The sequence below is a fragment of the Eptatretus burgeri genome, chromosome 10 (assembly GCF_056783735.1).
Source record: "Eptatretus burgeri isolate ZD-2024b chromosome 10, Ebu_testis_v1, whole genome shotgun sequence".
NCBI classification, from domain to species: Eukaryota; Metazoa; Chordata; class Myxini; order Myxiniformes; family Myxinidae; genus Eptatretus; species Eptatretus burgeri.
Window position 1 is genome coordinate 3,565,659 of NC_140970.1, and position 23,321 is coordinate 3,588,979.

The window sequence follows — 23,321 nt, forward strand, 5'->3', positions numbered from 1 at the left end:
ACGCATGTATGGCCACACGAGAGCGAAGGAACGGCCTGTGTAGTTGTTGTTTCTAGCACGTGGTTTGAAAGTTTATTTATTTATTTATTTATTTTTAACGCACGTACGGCCACACGAGAGCGAAGGAACGGCCTGTGTGGTTGTTGTTTCCAGCACGTGGTTTGAAAGTTTATTTATTTATTTATTTGTTTTTAACGCACGTACGGCCACACGAGAGCGAAGGAACGGCCTGTGTGGTTGTTGTTTCTGGCACATGGTTTGAAAGTGTATTTATTTATTTTTTTATTTATTTTTAACGCACGTATGGCCACACGAGAGCGAAGGAACGGCCTGTGTATTTGTTGTTTCTGGCACATGGTTTGAAAGTTTATTTATTTATTTTTTTATTTTTAACGCACGTATGGCCACACGAGAGCGAAGGAACGGCCTGTGTGGTTGTTGTTTCTGGCACGCGGTTTGAAAGTTTATTATCTTGCCAAAACAAAGTTTTTGCAAGATATGTTAGTCAGCTTGTATGTTTTTTTTTTGTTTTTTTTTGTCTGTAATCACGTATCGATCACTCTGCAGAGCACAGTTATCATTGGAAATTTTTGTAACTTCGCATATCAGAGTCCTATAGAGATCCCTTTCAACGCATAAAATTTTCAAGGTCAAGGTCAAAGGTCAAGGTCACTTTGTCGCAAATCAGGGGAGTCGACGAAACCCTTATTTTTTGAGTAATTTTGATCGATCGTCTTCAAACTTCATGGGAATATAGTTCATGGTCTGGTGCTCAGCTGATTAATTTTTTGGTGGCGATCGGCCTTGACCTTCATGGTTAGCGCTGGAGGTCGAAAGTTTTTTGACCCCAAGGTCAAATTTTGAAATGTTAGATACCATATCGAGTAATACCTCGTATGAAAGCGCTTGGTAAGTGCTTTCCAGATCTGTCAAAAGTTTGATGACGTCATGACGAAAAAACGGATTTTTCATGAACATTTTATTTCCTCAGTTCTCATCAAAATCTCTTGATATTTCATGTACAACGGTCCTGGAGAGATACCATTAACCGTACGGAAATATAAAGGTCAAGGTCAAAGGTCAAGGTCACAAAAAGGTCAAGCATCAAGGTCGACGAAACCATTATTTTTTGAGTAACTTTAATCGAATAAATAAGTCACTCATGTTCACATTTTGGCAAGATACTGGTCACCCTGGGGGTGACATTGGTTATTTATTTATTCTTTATACTTTTAACGCACGTACGGGCACGTACTAGTCGGGGAAAAAGGGGCATTACATAAAGTTACTCTCTCGTTTACAAATTACAAACGAAACTACTCCAACAAAGCAGAGTCCAACTCCAACAGCACCATCGATGATTGCAAGACCATTGCACCTTCTTCCAACGCCCATTTTATCGTGTGATCGGAATTTTCTTGTCGTCCCACAGTTTCATCGAACTACCTGTTGCGTGCAGGTGTTGCACTGCCTCGAGGAGGAGGACGAGCCGTCGTGGACTTTGGATGTCACGTGTCAGTATGTAGCTGGACTGAACTTGCCTCATCGCCTGTTTGTGCATGGCCATGTTGCCATGCTTGAGCGCACTCGGCGTTCACTGAACTTTACTGATTTGTTTATATCGAATGCAACGTTTTTCCAAAGGTTGATTAAGTTTTCTGGGTTCATAATATATAAGGTCACGTGGTTTAAGGTGCAACCCAGTTATTAGAAACCACAGAGGTCCCCATGAATCATTGAGAGACTCGGGGGAAGGTTGTTGCTTGGTATGCAGCCTGTGGCTGTTGGTTGCATCGTTTTGATGGAAGCGCATCTGTGCCGCTGATACAGTGCCCACTGTTACCAGGAAGCTGGAATGCTCACTTTGCAGACCTCGGAAGGATGACAGGCTGAGTCAACCCCACCCGGTGTTAATTCAACGGATTCCGAAGATTTTAAGCCAGCCACCTTAACCTGTTAAACTAACACCAGGCTTTAATTCATCGATACACCTATTTTACTGACCCGAACGTATTTTTATAGACGTACTCACATTCTCAATCGTGCATCCATTGTCGGCATACTCGCATTATAATTGTCCATACCTCAAGATGTACTCAGTTGAAAGAAGAAAAAAAATATACAACGTGTAACACTGGCGACCACCAGGTGGTGTCTGTGGCCTATGTCAGCACATTTTGTTGCCATCAACGCAAACAGATCCTCAAAGGATCTTTAAATGAAATAATTCACTTCCCAAGGTCATTGGTAAGTGAACTGTTTAACATTGGTTAACAGAACCATCAAAATGCTGCAGGTGTAATAAACGAAATAAACCTCATTTACCAACAACCTTTACACCCAAACGCTTCAACAGCTGTTTCTGAACAATGACTCATTAGTTTTGATGGCACAACTACAACTGCAAGGTGACATTTTTTTGAGTACCTGGGTAGATCATGGTGCACGCGCAGTAATCATATTCTGGACATGGACACAGTAGTGCAAGATGAATTATAAGGATATCAGTGGAGGGTCTCAAAGGTCTTTGGAGGGTCTCAAATATCGGTATTAAATAATGGCTTGAATGATCGTGACTGCCTGTGGGTGATTAAACTGCACTGAGGGACGAGGCACTGACAGCGGTCATAACGTTGATCAAACCCAAAGATTTCCCATCTTGTTAACCAATACAAGGTTTGAAACCGAAGACCCCAACGACGACTGCCCCCCCCCTACCCCACCCCTACCCTTGGACTATTCCCCCATGAGATTCTCTCGGACGTGCAATGGATAAACAATCTGTCCATCGGACAACTTCAAGTGGAACTTTCTTTCGGTAATTGTTAACCTGTTTTCTTGCTAATATTACCCAAGTAAAAAAGGACCAAACAGCAAGAGGATGCAGAAATTGAGCGACCAAGCAAACATTGGACCATTTGATCGTCCACCTCAACATTCACCCTGTGGTCTACTTAATACAAATGAAATGCAAGCTCTGTTCGAATTTGAGATGCATGACAGGAAAACGGAGGGTGGAGTCAGTATGCCTGGTGTTGGCTTAATGGTTAGAGTGGTGGGCTTTGGATCCCAGGATCCTGAGTTCAAATCCCGCTCAACTGTTGAATTAATACCAGGTGGGGTTAACTCGACCTGTCATCCTTCGGAGGTCGGCAAAATGAGTGCCAGCATGCTGGTATACTGTGTCGGAGTGGCGACCCGTCCAGGATTGTGCCCAATAGCCAAGGAGACTGCCTCGGCAGCACCAACGCTCTGCACAGAGTATGGTCCCAATCTCCCCCTCCTGCTGATTCAGAATGATTGCAATAACCTTGGAAGAAGGTTTCTGGGGTGTTCCGTTTTGGGGTACATGCAAGCCAAATTCCCAACAAGTTGAACAGGAGGTCGAGAGGGGTCCACAGGGGTGGGAGATATGGTCTATGTATTGATACTGTTACGGCTGTGGAAATTTGCAATACACCAGAAAGGTCCTCAGGTTAGATATATCGATAAGTTCATGTGTAATCAGTCCACACCCGTTGTTTGGAGGGAATATGTGTGATTCATCCGGGCTGCGACGCTTTGAGTTAGCCGTTTTTCTTTCTCTATCGTTATTTTGGACCAATAATCCCCCAACAACCACACCACCTGTCAACACCGAACGTCGTGCTGTCCAGGGCCCGTTCGGTGATTCTTGCTGAACGCGTCAAGGCACGAGTGCACATGGATCCTTTCGGGAGAGGAGAAGCGGATCAAGAAGGCTTCACGCCCCTTTTCTTCCATCCATTGACTGAGCATCGGGTGGCATGGCCCCGCTTCCGAACCCGCTGTGAATGCGTTCCTTTTAGGAGGAGAAGGGGATCAGGAGAGGCTCACGCCCCTTTTTGCCCGACCAATGGCTGAACGTCGGGTTGCGTGGCCCCGCCTCCAAGCACGTTTTGATCCGCGAATCTGCATACAAGCTCCTCCCCCGGTCTATAAAGACGCGAACACAACGCAGCTCGGGGGTGCCGAAAGGGGTGCAGAAAGGGGTGCAGAAAGTGGCGCGAGTCGGAAGCCGTGGAGTCTGAGTCGTATGTTTGCGGGGATCGGACGGCGAAGGGGACAGAGCTCGGAGTTGAGGTCGAGGGACAAGTCGCGGCATGAAGCAGGGACGCGGAAGAGGACTCAGCGGCGAGAGTTCGCCGGAGTCGGTGCGGTCCCGAGACCCCGCTAGCGGGACGGAGCGTCCGCCATTCCCCTCTCCGAGGACCCCGAGCATCAACAATTCTCCCCCCCCCCCCGAATCCGTGCTGAGATAGCGCTGGTAACCCTGTCCGTTGCAGGGACGACCTTCAGCGTGGTACAACTCCTCGGTACGTTACCCGCACGGGTACTTAGGTATATCAACTTTCGGTGATTCACCCTATTTCGTGTGGGTAGAATGCGGACCTGGGTTGTGGTGAGGTTAAACCCCCACCCGTGACTGGCTCCTGGCGGTAGTTCCAGGAGGGTCACGACTGAATTGTCTGTTCCGGTGGGCGACGCGTCGCGATTCGAGTTACGTGGCCGATCACACAGCGGGCGGGGCAGAATTTGCAACAATATTAATAAATGTGTGTGTGTGTGTGTGTGTGTGTGTGTGTTTTATCTTCAAAACGGGTGTTTTAATTAACGCAAACACCCAATTTTCACTCTTACACTTCCTTGGAGTTTTCTTAGTATGCATGTAAAGTTTCTGCTGCTAAGTTTTATGGTTTTGGAGTTATGGAGGAGACACACACACACACACACACACACACACACACACACACACACACACACACACACACACACACACACACACACACACTTATTAGTATCAATACATCGGTGTTTGCAGCTAAATCTTGTGTCCTAAACCCATCACTATCTCTACCCACTTTACCCAGTCGCACCCAACTGTCCCTGGACTCTGTATCCTTTTCTCCTGACAAGGTGGAGAGCTTGCTTTCAAACCTCGAGTCAGATTCTGCAACCGGTCCAGACGGCATCAGCCCACGTGTCCTCAAAGCCTGCTCTTCTGCTCTTGCTCACCCTCTCTCTGTTCTATTCACCCTCTCATTTGCCCAAGGTCATCTGCCATCTGCTTGGAAATCTGCTAACATCACTGCCCTGCATAAAAAAGGTGCAAAAACAGATCCCTGTAACTATAGACCAATCAGCCTTCTCCCAATCATCAGCAAGGTGATGGAATCCATCATCGCCTCAGATATGAAATCCTTCCTCTTCTCCAATGGCTTCATTTCCAATCATCAATTTGGTTTCAGACCAGGTCACTCAACCCTGGATATGCTGCTTCTGCTCTCCCATCAATGGATGGAGGTCCTCAATGCCAGACAGGAAATCCGAGCCGTATCCCTGGACATATCACGTGCTTTTGACACAGTCTGGCACCCTGCCCTACTCACCAAACTCTCTTCCCATGGTATTCAAGGCCATCTCCACTCATGGCTCGCAGACTTCCTCTCCTGTCGCAGTCAACGTGTGGCCCTAAATGGAGTTCTTTCATCCCCTCTTCCTGTGCAGGCTGGAGTTCCTCAAGGTAGCGTTCTGGGCCCTGTTCTTTTTCTGGTTTTCATCAATGATCTCTCGGACTCTCTGGAAAATCCTCTATTTCTCTTTGCCGACGACTCCACCCTCTGCCGTACCATCTGTCATCCCTCAGACCGGCAAGCAGCAGCTTCTTCACTCACTGCAGATCTGGATAAAATCACAAACTGGTCCAACACGTGGAACATGTCTTTCAATCCAGACAAATCTCACACTCTCACTATGTCTCTTCGAAAGGACCGTTTACAAAACCCCCCATCCACTTTCTCAACAATCCTCTGGAAGAAGTCTTTTCTTTCAAGCTTCTAGGTCTCACTATCTGCCATGACCTTTCCTGGGAAAGTCACATTTCCAACCTCGCCTCAAAAGCCAGTCGCCGACTGGGAATCCTCCGTCGTGCTAAGTCCTTCCTCGGCCCTCTTGAGCTCCTGACCACTTACAAAGCTTTTGTCCGTAGCCTGATGGAGTACTGCTCTCCCCTCTGGGCTGGTGCTCCTGCCTCCCACCTTTCTCGGCTTCACGCTGTCGAAACCAGGGCATTTAAGATCATCGGCATCTCCCGCAATGAAGCTGAGTCTTTGGGCCTCTCACTCAATCACCGCAGGTTGGTCGGTGGTCTTTCTGTCTTCTACCGACTCCTCTCCAGCCTTGCCCCCCTGCTCTCTCTGCGATTTGTCCCCACCACATTTCCACAGGGCGCTCAAGGTCCGCCAACAACCCCCTTCTGGTAAAACTACCAAAATCACGAATCACTGCTCATCTTCACTCTTTCATTCCTCTTTTTTCCCGCCTTTGGAATAAACTTCCTCACTCTATTCTTTCCCATTCTTCCCTCCAGGCTTTCAAAACAGCTATTCACCACCACCTCTTATCTTCCCCCATCCAAATCCTCGATCTTTTCTATCCCCGATAATCCACCCAAGCCCACTTCCTTCATTTCTCCTACTTTCCTTCCTGAAAGTCCCTGAAATGTCCATCTTCTCTTCGCCATGTTCCCCGTCCCATCCCCATCCCTCTCCCTTCCACAGTTCACCTAATGTGTCTGTTCCCCACTGTTTTGTCCCTTCCACTCCCGCCCCTCTTGTCTCATGACTCCTTGCTGTGAGTTGTGTGTTAGCTCTCATACGAGCCTCGACCAAGGTATACAAAAAAAAAAAAAAAAAAATACATAGACCATCTCTCCCACCCCTGTGGACCCCTCTCGACCTCCTGCTCAACTTGTTGGGAATTTGGCTATAATTATATAATTTTTGGAGGGATATAATTATAGCGAACGTCGTGAGCTTCATACTTAATGCGTGCACATGAGAGAATAGGAAACAACAACACAATATTCTGGCAATTTGAAATCCGTGTCGTTGGCCATGACCCTTTTGCTTCCGGTTTTTTTTAAACGCTGTGCGGTGTATAAACACGATTGGGTTTTCTTTCTATCTTGTGAATATTACTTACCGCGTGCACATTAGAAAATAGGAAACAACAAGAACAACACAATACCCTGGCAATTTGAAATCCATGTCGTTGGCTATGACCCTTTTGCTTCCGGTTTTTTTTTTTTGCTTCCGTTTTTTTTTTGCTTCCAGTTTTTTGTCATGGGGAATGATGCATGCCGGGAGATCATGACCAGAAGTCTCTTTCGGTCTCTTGGACCTGGCCGCTCCTCCCGGTTCCGCGCACATTTGATCCAATGACCCCGACTACCTCCCTGCCTATGGGGAGGTCTTTCCTGTTTATTTTGAATGAACTAGTACGTGCCCGTAAAAAAAAAAATAATAATAATAATTATAAATAAATATTCAAACCGCGAGCAACAAACAACAACCACACAGGCCGTTTATTCGCTCTCGCGTGCCCGGACGTGGGTGACCTGGAAGTTCGCATATTATTCGCAGTTACGATTATTCGCAATTTAGTTTTAAAACCCAATTATTCGATTAGCGCCAACGTATTTTACCTTTTCGCAATGTCGTGGCAAGGAAAAACAAAAAGAGAAGAGAAGAGAAGAGAGAGAGAAAAAAAATTACTTCCTGGTTCGGAGCATACCAGCACTCTGATGTTACCGAAATTTATGCACCGTCTAATATGAAAACGATCATAACTTGGGCCATTGTGTTTATCTATAAATGCGCATAAGAAATCGAGAAATTATTAGAATACACGAAGTCATCACTCTCCGGAAGTCGTACGTTGTAACCCATAATGGGGAACGTGGCTGAGCTTCCCTTCCCCATCGGCCACGCCCAAGCAACAACGTGTCTTGTCATTGGTTTGGTAAATAAATGGCCATAACTTGGGAACCACTTGTCCGATTAATATCAAACCTTGAAAAGGCACATCCTCAGGTCCCCAGCAATATGCCTGGTAAGTTTCAATTAGATCGGACCAGTGGTTGTTGAGAAACAGCGGACACACACACACACACACACACACACACACACACACACACACACACACACACACACACACACACACACACACACACACACACACACACACTGCTGGAATTATAGATCGATGATGTGGCGCCGAGTCCCGACAAGTATAATTGTTTAAGTGTTGTAAATAATTATAGTCGGTAGTAGTGCTTTTGCTTTTGTTGCATTTTGCTTTCGCTGCACATTGTATTACTGCCTTACGTGCGTGCGTGTGTTGTGTGTGTGAAATAAAGTGTTTGCTTGTTGAACTGTTTTCCCGTTTCGTTGCGTCCTTTCCTCCATTGAAAGTTCTCTCTTGCATCACGTAAGGGATTGGTAGTGGGTTGAAACACCCGATAAGTAATCTGAACCGTCGAGGTCGACGATAACTCCGCTCGGTTATCCCTGCAGCACGGAACGAGCCGCTTAAGCGGTTCGTGCCCGAAGTCGACCTGCGGCGAGGTACGATCGCCCGGTCGACCACTCGCGCAGGTACTTAGGTAGGTCGAATTTGGCGAGCAACCCTATCCTGCGCGGGTGGGCAATTGGCACGATCGTGGTGAGGTTAAACCCCCACCCGTGACTGGCTCCTGGTGGTAGTTCCAGGAGGGTCACGAATGAATTGTCCGTTCCGGTGGGCGACGTGTCGCGATTCGCGATACGTGGCCGATCGCACGCCGGGCGGGCGATAATTCGTAACAATATATATATATATATATATTGTTGTGGTTACCAAATTCGCAAACCACCATTCAGGTCCCTTAGGTGAGGTATCTCGGCAAGTATATGTGTAGTTAGGCCCAAACCCGTTGTCTAGTGGGAATACATGTCATTTATGCGAGCTGCGACTCTTCAGGATAGCCGTTTTTCTTTTACTATCTTTATTTTGGACCAACCGCCATGATTACCACCACAACCACAACATCAACCACCAACCACAACGCCGCTTCACCACAACCGCCACGACCTTCACGTCACACCTCGCAACCGTAGCATCGCCACCGTTCTTGCCCCGCTGTGGGTACCGGTGTTGGACTCGTGCAGGGCGCACGTTGAACAGCGTGTACAAAATCACGGATTTTGTGCTTCAAAAACGGATCAAAAACGACACACGCCCACTTTTTGCCGTCCAATCGGTGAGCGAGGGGCGATTTGGCCCCGCCTCCAGAACGATCGATATATGCAAATTTGTGGATCAAAAAGCCTTCACGCCCACTTTTTCTCGGGCCAATGGGGAGCGAGGTGAAAGGTCAAAGGGAGGGGGTCAAAGGCGAAGCTACGGGGGATAAAAGGACCGTGTTCGTCAGTCAGAGCAGTGTGGAAGTCTGGAGCCCGAAGCCTGCAGTAGCTGGAGAAGCTGAAGAGAGTCGAACGAGGAGAGCCCAAAGAAGAGTCCAGGGTGGAGAGTCCAGAGGCGGAGAGGCGGCAGCGGCGAAGGCAGACGAGGGGGTGCTCGCGACGGTGCCGGGAGCTGCACGCCCGAGGAAGGCCGGCAGCGCGACCTGGCCGAGGTGGAGACGCACACCAGGGATAATAAAGATCCTCTATACCCCGAGCATCAGCAACCCCCTCCTGTTTCCCCCGCGCTGAGATAGTGCGACCAAGGGGGCCCCTTTCCCACCCCCTGCCAGGCACTGTCCGCGAGGCCCGCGGAGTGAGGCGCCATCGCCGCTCCGCGTCTCATCACCAGACGGGTAGGCGCGACCCGGTCTCGGCCTCAGGCCCGCCTCATTCTTGAGGGTATTCTTTCCTTGGTTTTGGGTATGTGTTGTCGGCGCCGTCTGTGAAGTAGAATTGTATAAGTGTTGCCGTGTGCTCGGTAGTCGGTATTAGCTCTGCACTGTGTTTTCACTTTTATATTTGCTTTTTGTGTAAATGGAATTGTGTTTTCTTTTTTTTGTGTGCATTTGGTGGAATTGTATTTGTGTGCTTCCCGTGTGCCGCGAATAAATGTGCTTTATTATTGAACTGTTCTCCCGCTTCGCTTCGTCTTTTCCTCCATTGAATCCCCATCTTGCTTCACGTAAAGGGTTGGTAGTGGGCTGAATACGCCCGATAATTAATCGAACCGTCGAGGTCGACGATAACACCGCTCGGTTATTCTGATAGTATGGAACGGGTCGCTTAAGTGGCCCGTGTCCGAAGTCGACCTGCGGCGAGGTGCGATCGCCCGGTCTACCCTCCGCGTGGGTACTTAGGTAGGACGAATTTGGCGAGCAACCCTATCCCACGCGGGGGCTGATTGGCTCGATCGCGGTGAGACCGAAAGGTCCACCCGTGACTGGTTCCCGGCGTTAGTCCGAGAGGGTCACGACTGGATTGTCCGTCCGGTGGGCGACGTGCCGCGATTCGAGTTACGTGGCCGTCAGCACGCCGGCGGGCGCGAAATCCGCAACACTGGTGTCAGGAGTGGGATACAAATTCATCGCCCTCCTCGCGGCACTGGTATCGGAGAACAGGAAAACGGGCTATCCTGTCTGCGGCTAAATTCACGGGAATCGGTCCAGGGGTGAGAGAAGCGACCCCCGATTCCCTCCAAATTACGAGCGAGCAAATTAACCCTTCACGAGAAGCAAGATGGCGTCTCAAGGCGAGCGGGAGCCGGGGGTATTAGAAATGTATATGTGTAATAATGTAGGATCCATGGTCCAGGATGGAATCCCCGAGCAGGAAATGTTGATTGTGCAGGAACACGGACTCGCCCAACTGAACCCAGGGCCCGAGGTGGGTGCGGCAGCGGCCGCGGTGTATGACACCTCCCCCCCCCCTCTCCACCAAAACCCTTCCCCAACCCTTGCCGAAACGGCTCAGCTGAGTGCATCCAACATGGCCCAGCTATGCGCCATGCTGGCGGCAATGAACGAAAAGATGAATGCGAAAATGATCAAAAAAATGGATGCGAATATGAATGAAGTGAAAACGAAGATGGATGCGAATACACAACAAATAAACGAAAAGATGGATACAAAAATAAACGGAATGGAAGCAAACATGAAGGAAGAAATGAAAAAGCTACGGGGTGAGACGCAGAACATGGGCCGATGCCTGGAGGCGGGCATGAAGGCCGTGACCAGGGAACTTAAAATGGCGACTCCACGTGTCGGAACAAACGAGCTGGAAGGGGGTGCAACGGCTGACAGGCCCGCGGTGGAGGCGGGTAAGGAAAAAGTAATTCGGGAGACAAGAGACGAGGTGAAAGTAATTGCGAGGGAGAGAAAAGAACAATTAATACGGAGAGCAAGGATGAGGTACGCGGAGATCGTGAAAGAGCAAGGAGTGAAAAACAGGGAAGGACGGGAGCGACTTAAAGAGAAAGCAAGGTTGACCTACATAAAGATAAGGGAAAGACGCCAGAAAGAAGCAGAGACCAATAAACACGATGAAGACGGGGTAAGTGACGCGCACACACACACGGAGGTAGTGGAGGACAATGGGGGTGAGCTCGCGGAGCGTGTCGAGACCCAGTGCGAGCACCTGGATGGCCTCCTCCAGGAACGAGGGGAGGGAGTATGCCCCCTTGAGGCGAGTCACGACCAGGTGGGTTCGGTCGTGCTTTGCGAGGTTGAGGGGACGGGTGCTGTGGACGGGTGCACGGAGAGCTTGGGGGGTATAGAGGCCCCGGAGACCCTTGTGGGGACACAAATCCCCAGTGTGGTTGTCCCTGTGTGTGTGGTGCAAGGTGTGAGTGCGTCCCCGTGTGTGGAAGCGACCCCGTGTGTGAGTGGTGTGGTGGCGATGGTGCCAGAGTGCGTGCTTCCCAGCACGCCGGGTGTGGATGGGGCACCGTGTGTGAGTGAGGCCGTGTATGTGAGTGAAACGGCCAGTATGAGGGAGGCACCACGTGTGAGTGGTGTGAGTGGTGTGGTGGCGATGGTGCCGGAGTACGTGCTTCCCAGCACGCCGTGTGTGGATGAGGCACGGAGTGTGAGTGAGGCACCGCGGGTGAGTGCCCCCGCGTGTGTGGATGAGGCACGGAGTATGAGTGAGGCACCGCGGGTGAGTGCCCCGCACGCGTGAGTGAACGGCCGTGTGCAAGGTCGTTGTGTGCAAGGGAGACCGTGTGTGTGAGAGAGCGGTATGTAAGGGAGATGTCGGTTGGCATGCGGGAGCACGCAGCCGCGTCTCCCGGTGTGAGTTTGATGGTGTGGACTGTGTGCGTCGTAACACGCAGGTGTGCGTGGGTCGAATGGAGGCGAAGACGGCGACAGAGGAGAGAAAGCCGGGTAGCGGCTGTTGCTATTTCGGGGACCGTGCCGGGTTCACCCAGCAGTGAGCACGCGGTCCGTGCTGTGCAACGCACGAGACCACCACGTGCTCGCTTGCGAGAGTGAAGTCCCGGTCCGGAAACGCACGCGGTGGATTTGCCGATCCCGCGGACGGACAAAGTTTAGGCAGGTAAATGGATTTGGACCAGACGGGTTCTCCACGCGATCGTGTGTGTTAAGCTCCAACGGGCAAAGCACATGTGTTCGCGTGGGGAACCCCTCGAGACGTGGGGCTTGTGTTTTTTTTATGCGCACGGTGACGCCATGGCTGCACGTGGGGTTGGAATCCGGCAGGAGGGATATCTCTGCCGGATGGTACCGTCCAAGGAGGGACGAGGAACACGTGCAGCTGCATGACGTCACAGGCAGGTGTAAAGTGCGCGAGTTGCCGCGCAGGTGCTGCGCATGAAAAAAAAAAACAGCAAGCTTCACTTTCGGGTGCACAGGATTCCTGGGCAAGGGGTGGAAGACCTCCTTGACGGGGCACAGGATGAAAACTAGTTAGGGGGAAGGGTTAGCTTAGCTAGACCGACTCCATGGGGCAGGGGTAAGTCCTCATGGAGTCCGTGGAATGGATTAGTTAGAGGGATTGTAGCCAGATTTAGGTTGGGAAATAAAATGAATTATTTTGGAGACAGAGACAGACTTGTGGATGTGTAGAGGGGACGTAGTTTAGCTACGTAGCGTTAAAAGGAACGTGCTGTAGTTTAAGGGACGACGTGGGAGCACGAGTTAGTTAGGGGAGGTAGTTAGAAGGATGGCAGAGTTCAGTGGTGTGGGTGTTGAAGAGTTGGTGAGTTGTGAGTACGTGTACATGTTGAGTGAGTGAGGCCAGCGGGTCTGTGTGTATGGAGTGAATGGGGAATGCATGGTGCGATGAGTGATTGGGGGGAGGAGTGACTCCCGCCCAAGGGACCCCGGGGTCAGTATAAAGTGAGTTAGGGGGTTAGTCAAATTGAAAAATGGAGGTCGTTTTGTTGTTGGTGGGAATGTAGGCTCGAGACCCATTTGGAGGGGTGCAGGAGCCCTGTTGACGGGCTTGGGAGCGTGGCTGCGAAAGGTGAGTATCGCTGAGTGGGTACCCCGGGCACCAGGCTAGTCGGCCGCGGTAGGCCATGGGCCCATGGGGGGCCGGGATAGAGTAGTGGGCACGGGTGCGCCTGCTTGGTGCGGGGGCCCGGGGCGCCATTAGCCGCGTGGGCAGTGTTGTGGGCACGGGTGACCCTCGGAAAGTGGCCCGGGAGGCCGGCCTGCCACGTGTGCGTTTCAGGGGAGGTGCCATGGGGGGCACTCCCCGGTGTTAGGGAGCTGGTAGGCTCGGAGGCAGTGTAGTGCCCGGGGGTGCCATAGCGGGAGAATCGGCAGAGGGTCGTGCCTGCCAAAGGGAGCCACGTGTCCCAGCCATGAGACCGTGTGAGGGCACGGAGAGAAAATTGGGGGGCGAGGCCCGAAATGGTGAGGACACCAACACAGGCGACGGGAATCTGGGTTATTAGAACCAATAGTTTAAGCGAGAGGCGCTTGTTGAAAGCCCCGGGGTAGTTTAACAGTTAAATGGTTAGGGTAGATTCGGAGATGTACCCCTCCGCACCATCCATCCCCTCGCTGTCGTTGTGGGCCGCTGGACCCACTTGGTGTTAAGATCGCTGAACTCTGGGGAGGCCATTCTGAGGCTTCGTTGGGCCTCGACACAGGACGTTAGCTCTCCCTTATTCCCCTCCGGGAAGGGAACGTAGGGGTTGGGAGTAGGCTAGGTGACAGGATAGGTTAGCCGAACAAGGACGATAAAGGGGGTTAGGGGACGATTTATAGTGGGGAAGTAAAAATAAAAACAATAAAAAAATAAGTTGGGGCTAAATTGGGGTTTGACAAATTAAGGGAGTGGGTATGTACAGTGACAGGCAAAGGCGATAGGTTGGGAGGGAGACAGGTAGGTAGGTCCGAGCCCGCCTTCCGAGTGGCCAGCACCACCGCACTCCCTCCACCAACTTCCACTGACGGCAAAAGCTGGCCAGCTTCATCTGCAGCTGTGGTACTTCAAGGCCTGTGCCGGCCCAGTTCATCTGCTGGCTGTTTTTCTTCAAGGCCTGTGCCGGCCTGGTTCTGCGGGCTGTGTTTGCCTGCAGCGGCCTTCTTCTGCGGGCTGTGTTTGCCTGCTGCCTTTGCCATGCCATGCCCACTGCCCACGTTCACCAGCCCCGTTCAATTTTTGCTTTGCCCCCCCCCCTGTTCGTTTCCATGTGCGCCAGGATCTGAAAGCAACAGTTTGCAAGCTGCGAGAACTGCCCTGTTGGCAGCTACAACACGGGCCTGCAGTGACGGCCCGTGCACCGTGTTTGTGTCCATGCATCCATTCGTTGTGCTCATTGCGCGTGCCACTTGAGCTGGCACGGAGACTGCGTTTGTGCAGCCCATACACCGTTGTGGTTCACTGAGTTCAGTTCAAAAGGGAAGGCCTTGGACTGCGTGTGAGCAGCCAGCCACGTTCCCTGTCACCTGCATTGTTTGAGCCAGAGACTGCATGCGGGCAGCCTGGCTCCCTGCTAACTGCTTTCTTTTTGCAGAGTTCAATGATCCTGGGCCATGGTTTAGTGTAAAATTTGTAAGTTAAGGTTAAGATGTACTGTACATATGAGTGCGCCCCCGGCATGTCTGTCTAGCGCCGGCAATTTTATTTAAGTCGTCCGTATGAGTGAGTTTGTTTATATAGTTACGCAGCCCTCAGGTTATTTATTTTGGGGACACGAATACCATGAATGTCGCACTCAGGGATCCGTAGGTAAAATGTACTAGGGGAAAACTACACATGATGGCACACGAAAATTTGACGACTCGGGACGAGTCTGTAAAAAGGGAAGGGGGTAGTGTTGTGGTTACCAAATTCGCAAACCACCATTCAGGTCCCTTAGGTGAGGTATCTCGGCAAGTATATGTGTAGTTGGGCCCAAACCCGTTGTCTAGTGGGAATACATGTCATTTATGCGAGCTGCGACTCTTCAGGATAGCCGTTTTTCTTTTACTATCTTTATTTTGGACCAACCGCCATGATTACCACCACAACCACAACATCAACCACCAACCACAACGCCGCTTCACCACAACCGCCACGACCTTCACGTCACACCTCGCAACCGTAGCATCGCCACCGTTCTTGCCCCGCTGTGGGTACCGGTGTTGGACTCGTGCAGGGCGCACGTTGAACAGCGTGTACAAAATCACGGATTTTGTGCTTCAAAAACGGATCAAAAACGACACACGCCCACTTTTTGCCGTCCAATCGGTGAGCGAGGGGCGATTTGGCCCCGCCTCCAGAACGATCGATATATGCAAATTTGTGGATCAAAAAGCCTTCACGCCCACTTTTTCTCGGGCCAATGGGGAGCGAGGTGAAAGGTCAAAGGGAGGGGTCAAAGGCGAAGCTACGGGGGGATAAAAGGACCGTGTTCGTCAGTCAGAGCAGTGTGGAAGTCTGGAGCCCGAAGCCTGCAGTAGCTGGAGAAGCTGAAGAGAGTCGAACGAGGAGAGCCCAAAGAAGAGTCCAGGGTGGAGAGTCCAGAGGCGGAGAGGCGGCAGCGGCGAAGGCAGACGAGGGGTGCTCGCGACGGTGCCGGGAGCTGCACGCCCGAGGAAGGCCGGCAGCGCGACCTGGCCGAGGTGGAGACGCACACCAGGGATAATAAAGATCCTCTATACCCCGAGCATCAGCAACCCCCTCCTGTTTCCCCCCGCGCTGAGATAGTGCGACCAAGGGGGCCCCTTTCCCACCCCCTGCCAGGCACTGTCCGCGAGGCCCGCGGAGTGAGGCGCCATCGCCGCTCCGCGTCTCATCACCAGACGGGTAGGCGCGACCCGGTCCCGGCCTCAGGCCCGCCTCATTCTTGAGGGTATTCTTTCCTTGGTTTTGGGTATGTGTTGTCGGCGCCGTCTGTGAAGTAGAATTGTATAAGTGTTGCCGTGTGCTCGGTAGTCGGTATTAGCTCTGCACTGTGTTTTCACTTTTATATTTGCTTTTTGTGTAAATGGAATTGTGTTTTCTTTTTTTGTGTGCATTTGGTGGAATTGTATTTGTGTGCTTCCCGTGTGCCGCGAATAAATGTGCTTTATTGTTGAACTGTTCTCCCGCTTCGCTTCGTCTTTTCCTCCATTGAATCCTCATCTTGCTTCACGTAAAGGGTTGGTAGTGGGCTGAATACGCCCGATAATTAATCGAACCGTCGAGGTCGACGATAACACCGCTCGGTTATTCTGATAGTACGGAACGGGTCGCTTAAGTGGCCCGTGTCCGAAGTCGACCTGCGGCGAGGTGCGATCGCCCGGTCTACCCTCCGCGTGGGTACTTAGGTAGGTCGAATTTGGCGAGCAACCCTATCCCACGCGGGGGCTGATTGGCTCGATCGCGGTGAGACCGAAAGGTCCACCCGTGACTGGTTCCCGGCGTTAGTCCGAGAGGGTCACGACTGGATTGTCCGTCCGGTGGGCGACGTGCCGCAATTTTAGTTACGTGGACGTCAGCACGCCGGCGGGCGCGAAATCCGCAACAATATATATATATATATATATATATATATATATATATATATATATATATATATATATATATATATATATATATATATATATATATATATATATATATATATATATATATATATATATATATATATATATAGTTACGGATCTGGAAACCATATGCATTCAACATACAGATGTCCCAAAAGTCAGTTATGTCGTTAAGTATGTGTAGTCAGATCCCCTTCCTTTTGTCTGGTGGGAGAATCAAAGGCGTGCGTTGCGATTTCTTTTAGTTAGGTTATTACATCTAACAACCATCCCATCCCTCATCACGATTCACCGCCAACCGGCTGCCTTCTCACACCTTGATGTGCCGAGGCGGGATCTCGCGGTTCCAGTTTCTTGGCTTCCACAAACGTTGTAACTCTTTCACGATGACCTTTGCAACATTGATACTGTTACTCGACAAGTATGAACCCGCGTGGAAGAGTGGGTGGGGTTTCTCGCAGGGGCCAAAACCCCGCCCAGAAAGGGCGAACCCATAGGAGCCTGTCCAATCAGGGCGGGAAGTGACGTCTGTTCGAGCGAGCCCCGCCCCGTTGAGGGAGGTCCAAAAATTCCCGAGCACACTCTGAGGCAGGGGATTGTTACGAAGGTTGTTCTGAGGTTTTTGACAGGGTTGTGGTGGTTGAGAGTCGAGTGAGGAAGAAGGGTCTTGGAGGAAGTTCTCCACGGGTTTCTGACAAGGTTTTGGATGGGGCTCTGAGGGTTGTTGTTGAGCGTGCAGTTCTTTTGAAGCGGAGGGTTGAGCAGAAGGTCGTGAAGGCGGCGAATGTGTCCCTGCTCGCCTTCAAGGAAAGGAAAAAGCGACCCTGACCCCCCTCCGTGGACCCCGCTATTCACCACCCGAGCTCCGCCACGAACCACGAGTCCCACACGTGCGACTGGGGACCAAACCAACGAGCATTGTCAGGTGCCGCACCACGGAGCACCCCCTTACTCCGACGGTCAGGTACCCAGCTGGACTCTGACCCCCAGCTCATCTCTCTCCTCTGCTGCGAGGGTCCAATAAAGAACTCTCGGTTTATTTTCATTTGTGTGTGTGTCTGCGTGTGGGCTCGTCTGATAAGTAGAAACTGTTTAAGTGTTTGTTTTTGATCATTGTAAATATTACTTGCATATCCACGTTAAGTCTTCCCTGTGTCTTTTTATTGTAAATAAGCAATTGTGGCAATGTCCCCAGTTCGTTTTCTTCTTTTCCTTCATTGGTCCAGCATGGTTCGGATATGAGTTTAGCCGGATTTTTATACCCGATAATCCGTTCATTCCATCCGGCACGGCTTTCGCAGTTTCCACTTGGCTGTACCCGAACTGGAGTTGGTTGTCGGTAGTTGGAACTCTACCACAGTCGGTAGAGTGACCCGGTTCAAGCAGGACATGCCGAGGGCGTGGTTTCTCTGGTAGTCGAAATCGCGTAGTTAATTAGGTAAATTGGTTATAGACAAATAGACCCTTGCTACGCGTTTGAGATATTGGCATCCACGGTCAGTTAAGCGACCCGCCGTGCCACGGAATTATCCGGAGCGATGGCCTTCAATTCCGGGGAGTCTGGTGGGAGACGACGAACCTCTCCCACCTCGTGGTCGTTCTCGCCACCGACCCCCGGATATATATATATATATATATAAATATATATATATATATATATATAAGTATATATATATGTATATAATGTATGTATGTATATATATATATGAGGCTTTTCTCAATTGTTCAGATGTGTTATTCAATGATTGGCCCATTAAAGACACAATCATCTCCAGAATTAAAGACAAACTGTGTCTGCCAGATCAGTGGAGAGATGTACAAGCAAAATGGCAGAAAATGTTAACAAACAACAGACGGTGGTGTTATAAGACACAGTGGCATTTGGTGTCGCACTTGATGAGGGTGTGGATATAAATGACGTACCACGGTTTGCAGTTGTTGCAAGATACTGTGACTCAGACGAAGTTTGAGAAGAGCTATGCTGCCGAAAACCCATACATGGCAGAACAACAGGGGAAGATATAGCGAAGACATTTGTAAATCATTTTGAGGAAAGAGTAATTGACAGAATATTTTCTGTTGTGGTTGGAAAACAGAAGGGATTTGCAAAGATCATTCACGATCAAATTAGCGACCCGACGGTAAATTTTCATTGTGTTATCCATTAAGAAAATCTTTGTGCCAAAGTTTCTAATTCTGAGCTTCATAATGTGGTGACTACGGTGGTGAAGACAGTGAATTTTCTTGTTGCTCGATCTGCCTTGATGCACAGGCAGTTTCAAGTTCTGCTGAAGGAGAGGTGCAGTGCGTACAAGGACATTCCACTTTACAGCAATGTCCATTGGCTAAGTCGTGGGAAGGTTTTGGAAAGCTTTGTGGACTGTCTTGATGCAATCAAAATCTTTTCATCAAAAAAGGTCAAAACTACCCTGAACCGGTTGTGACAAATGGGTCGTCCAACTAATGTTTCTAACTGACATCACCAACACATCTAAATGAACTGAACCTCCATCTGCAGGATGGAAGGGAAACTGTTATGGATCTTTCTGAAATATGGAAGTCATTTCTTGCGAAACTTGCCCTTTTTTTCTCAGGACATTGACACCTGTATTTTCCGCTATTTCCAACATCTTAAAGAACTATCGACACATCATACTGTCAGTGCTGCTGAGATTGGAATGTACATGCAAGAACTCGCATCAGAATTTTCTATCAGATTTCAGCATTTCCAAAAGGCCTGATGGCCTGATGTTTTCCTTTCTCATTTAACCAGACAACTTTGATTCCAGTGACATAGATTTGACAGTGTTTCAGTGGATGGGTGTTGAGGATTTTGAAATGCAGTTCATTGAGTGACAATGTTCAGATTTATGGGCCTTGAAGTTTCGGGATCTGCAACGCACACTTGAGGCTACCGAGAGAGATCACGGGGTCTCTATCCTGACCCGTTGGAAGTCTCTACCTGTGAAATTTGACTGTTTGATTAAAGTGGCATTCTCATTGCTCTCAGCATTTTGATCTGCATACCTTTGTGAACAGATATTTTCACATATGAAGTCAATTCTCTGTCCCTCCCAGAGCTGGTTAACAACTGAACACTCAGATGCTGGTCTGTTCTGTTTAAAGTATCAAATAAGAGCCCAATGTTGGAAAACTCAGCAATGACAAGGATCACACGAAACGGGAAGATCAGCCTTTTAATTTATTTATTAATGAAGCTGCTAAAATGTAAGTAGAACTATTATTAATGTTAAAAATGTACCAATGGCATGTAGCTCCATAATTAAGAGTGAATAAGTTCACTCTTGGAACGCCACTTCCCAAAGGTTGTTGTCCCCTGCCACTATACCCATTGTACATTGTTGAATGTACCAGCACGTTTCTGTGTTTCTTTCATTGGCTTGGCATGCTGTGTATTGAGAGATAGCGAGGGTAAATTGTTCATTTGGTCTGGCGCGGCTCTGGTAACTCCGCTCGGTTACGCCGGATCCGAGTAGTTACCTGCGACTCAGATCGGACAGAGTCGGCCGAGGGTGTGGTTACCCGGTAGTTAGACTGCTTGGGTATTTAGGTATATTGAAATTAGGCAATTAACCCGACCCCACGCCGTCAAAGTATTGGCGACCACGTTCTTTTAGGTGACCCGTCGGCTCTGGAGTTATCCGGGATGACGACCTATAAATTCCGGTGTGTTCTGTGGAGCCGACTCTACTGTTCCCTCTAGCGGTCGTGCTCGCCACCGATACCTGGCCCCACAACAATACTACCAGGAGGGACAGAATGTCAAATTGGGATCGTTCAACCCGAATCACCACTTTCAGTTCTGGACGGACCTCATCTTAGCCCGAGAGCCGGAGGAGTAGCTCGGAGATAAAAATGACCCCAATAATACTGATGGAGAAAAACTCCTGGAGCAACTCCGGGAAATCATTTGGTGTGACGAGAAAAACCATCGCCTTCTCACAGTTGATGACATCCGGGCAATGCTGAAAGAAATCGGGTGAACGGATCTGAATAAAAACCTCCCTCTTATTATGCGACATCTCACTGGTATTGCCCCCCCCCCCACAGCTTCCTGAATCGATCTGCCAATGGGCAAAAAGTGTTTTCACAGAAACCATCAAAATTTGGGACTGGGTCCAACCCACCAGGCGGATGAACCGCCGTTATTACCCTTACTACATATTCAAGATCCTTGATGCAATTCTTCCTGAAGATACTGGCCCGTCAACGGCTGCGGATCTCACAGAAGTGAGAGAGCTCCGGCCGGTACTCGACTACATTCACATGCAGGGACAGGCTACCCTCGAAAAATGTGACAGGGAGTGGGAAAAAAATTGTTTGGAGCTTCCTGAGATAGAGTGGACTGTCACTAACTGGGAAAAAGCCCAGCGGCACCGGCCGCTCAAATTCTCGTGACCGTCGAAGGCGGTGACTTGATCATACTCTGTCACAAAGTTTGTTTTTTGTAATGCTTGAGCATAAAATGAATCCAAGATTTCTTCGCCAAACCGATCATATAATTTATCAGTCCACGGTATTGCGTCGAGCACATCAACAATTTGAAATAACTCATTAGTCCATCTCTTAATATACCCCTTGTCAAAATGTGATTTCCAATGGTGTTTTCGTATGATATTGTTACGGAAATGGCCCTTATTGGACTACTAAATATAGGATTAGCTCATATCCCCCATTAAATGCCTGTTAAGACAAGTTGTTTGTTAAAATGGACGTTATATGTGTGTCGGGAGGTGTAAGAGACTGTTTTTATGTTCGTACAGTGGTGGTGAAACGAGAGATCCCTCTTATTCCTACCCCATCCTACTCCGCTCGGTTACGCCGGATCTGAGTCGTTACCTGTGACTCGGATCGGACAGAGTCGGCCGAGGTGTGGATAGGCCCCTCCCAGTCGGCTGAGGGGGTGTGGCCTGGAGAGAGGGTGTGGCTAGAGGAAGGAAGTGACATGAAGGGGGAGGAGTTTGTCGGTTTCGCTGAGAGAGGTGGACTTGGGGCTCGAAGGAAGCGAGTGAACGGAGGCTTCGTAAAAGAGTGCTCGTGACTTGATGCGAGCAAATGAGAGAGGAAATGAAGGCTTCATAAAAAGGTTCGGTGTGTGGAAACAGTCGCTCTCGAGGCACGACATGTTTTGGCGGCAAGCGAACGAAGGAGGGACAGTGTGGAAACTGCCGGTACAAAAACGGCAGTCGGTTTTGAGAGGCTGCCGAGTAGTTATCAGGCTGTGGAGTCGACGATCGAATCGTACGGGGAGATGATCGACAGGTTCGGCCTGCATCTGGCCGGGGAGCCTCCGTACTTACTCACCTCACGGCTCGACACGTTTGTCGATCCACCCGCGGAGCTCGGCACCTCGACTTGGGCCTTGTCTGGAGAACAGGCCAGACCTGGATTTGTATGCTGGACCGTGAGAGAGATCGGCTGAGGCTCATCGTCGACATTGCGCGGGGCCGGAACGTGCTGAGGAGGGCGTGTGCACGTGGTGACTCGAGAAGGTAGAGTACGACGCCGCCATCTTGCAACGCAGCACGTTCGAGCGGGAGCTCAAATCTGTGGACATCTGCCTGTTGCGAGCAACATTCATGCTCTTGACACTGTCCTCTCGTCCATGAAACTTCACCAAGTACTTTGTCTTGTCTTGCATGCATGCTGTTTGTCTTTGTCTGCACGTCTTGTATAAAGCATATTTCGGTAGCGACCCCCTCGAAACCTGTAGACCATGGTTCCCTAGTTAAGAACGGGTTGAGGTAGTTCCAGGAGGGTCATGACTGAATTGTCCGTCTGGTGGGCGACGCGGCTGACAGAGGTACGCGGCCGATCGCACACCAGGCGGGCCAGAATTCGTAACTATATATATATATATATATATATATATATATATATATATATATATATATATATATATATATATATATATATATATATATATATATATATATATATTTATACACAAGTTGCTTATGTCTGAATGGAATAAATGTCATAACCATAACGCGTATAATTACCTCTGCCACCGAAAGTGGACGGAGGTTATGTTTTTACCCCTGTTTTTCTGTTGGGTCGCCGAAATAGGTGACCTTTATTGTCAGTAATTCTGTCTGTTTGTTTGGATGTTTGATCGTTTGTCATCAGTATAATTGGTAGTAAACGTGGGCCGATTTTGACCAAACTCGGGTGGTCAGTACATCTTATGACCTCATGCTTTGGAAATTGTGATGGTTGCTTGGGACGCTTTGGTTCCCTCGCAACAACCGAAAAACCTTCAAAATCGGTACCGTTCACGCGAAATCAATTCCAAAAGCCATATCCCACGTAGGGTTATAAAATTTGGCACGAATGATCTACAGGTGATGCTCTCTCAAATATATTCCAGTTTTTGTGATATATGTAATGCTTTACCTGCAGCGCCCCCTACAACTAGGGTATGCGTGAAAATTGAAGGCCCCCAAGCGACCAGGTGAGTGCATTGATACGATTGAAACTTTGCAGGTTCATGGTACTCGATAAGTAATAC

The 23,321-nt window shown here is 49.6% G+C and overlaps 1 protein-coding gene across 1 annotated transcript in view; it reads left to right on the forward strand.

The window, feature by feature from the left end:
- Window positions 1-23,321, forward strand: part of ACE2 (angiotensin converting enzyme 2) — a 141,424-nt gene that overhangs the window by 2,018 nt on the left and 116,085 nt on the right. The window contains exon 2 of the mRNA XM_085896870.1: window positions 1,433-1,514. Within this exon, the coding sequence (XP_085752996.1) occupies window positions 1,506-1,514 (9 nt within the window). The 5' untranslated portion in view covers window positions 1,433-1,505. The remainder of the gene's footprint in view (window positions 1-1,432; window positions 1,515-23,321) is intronic.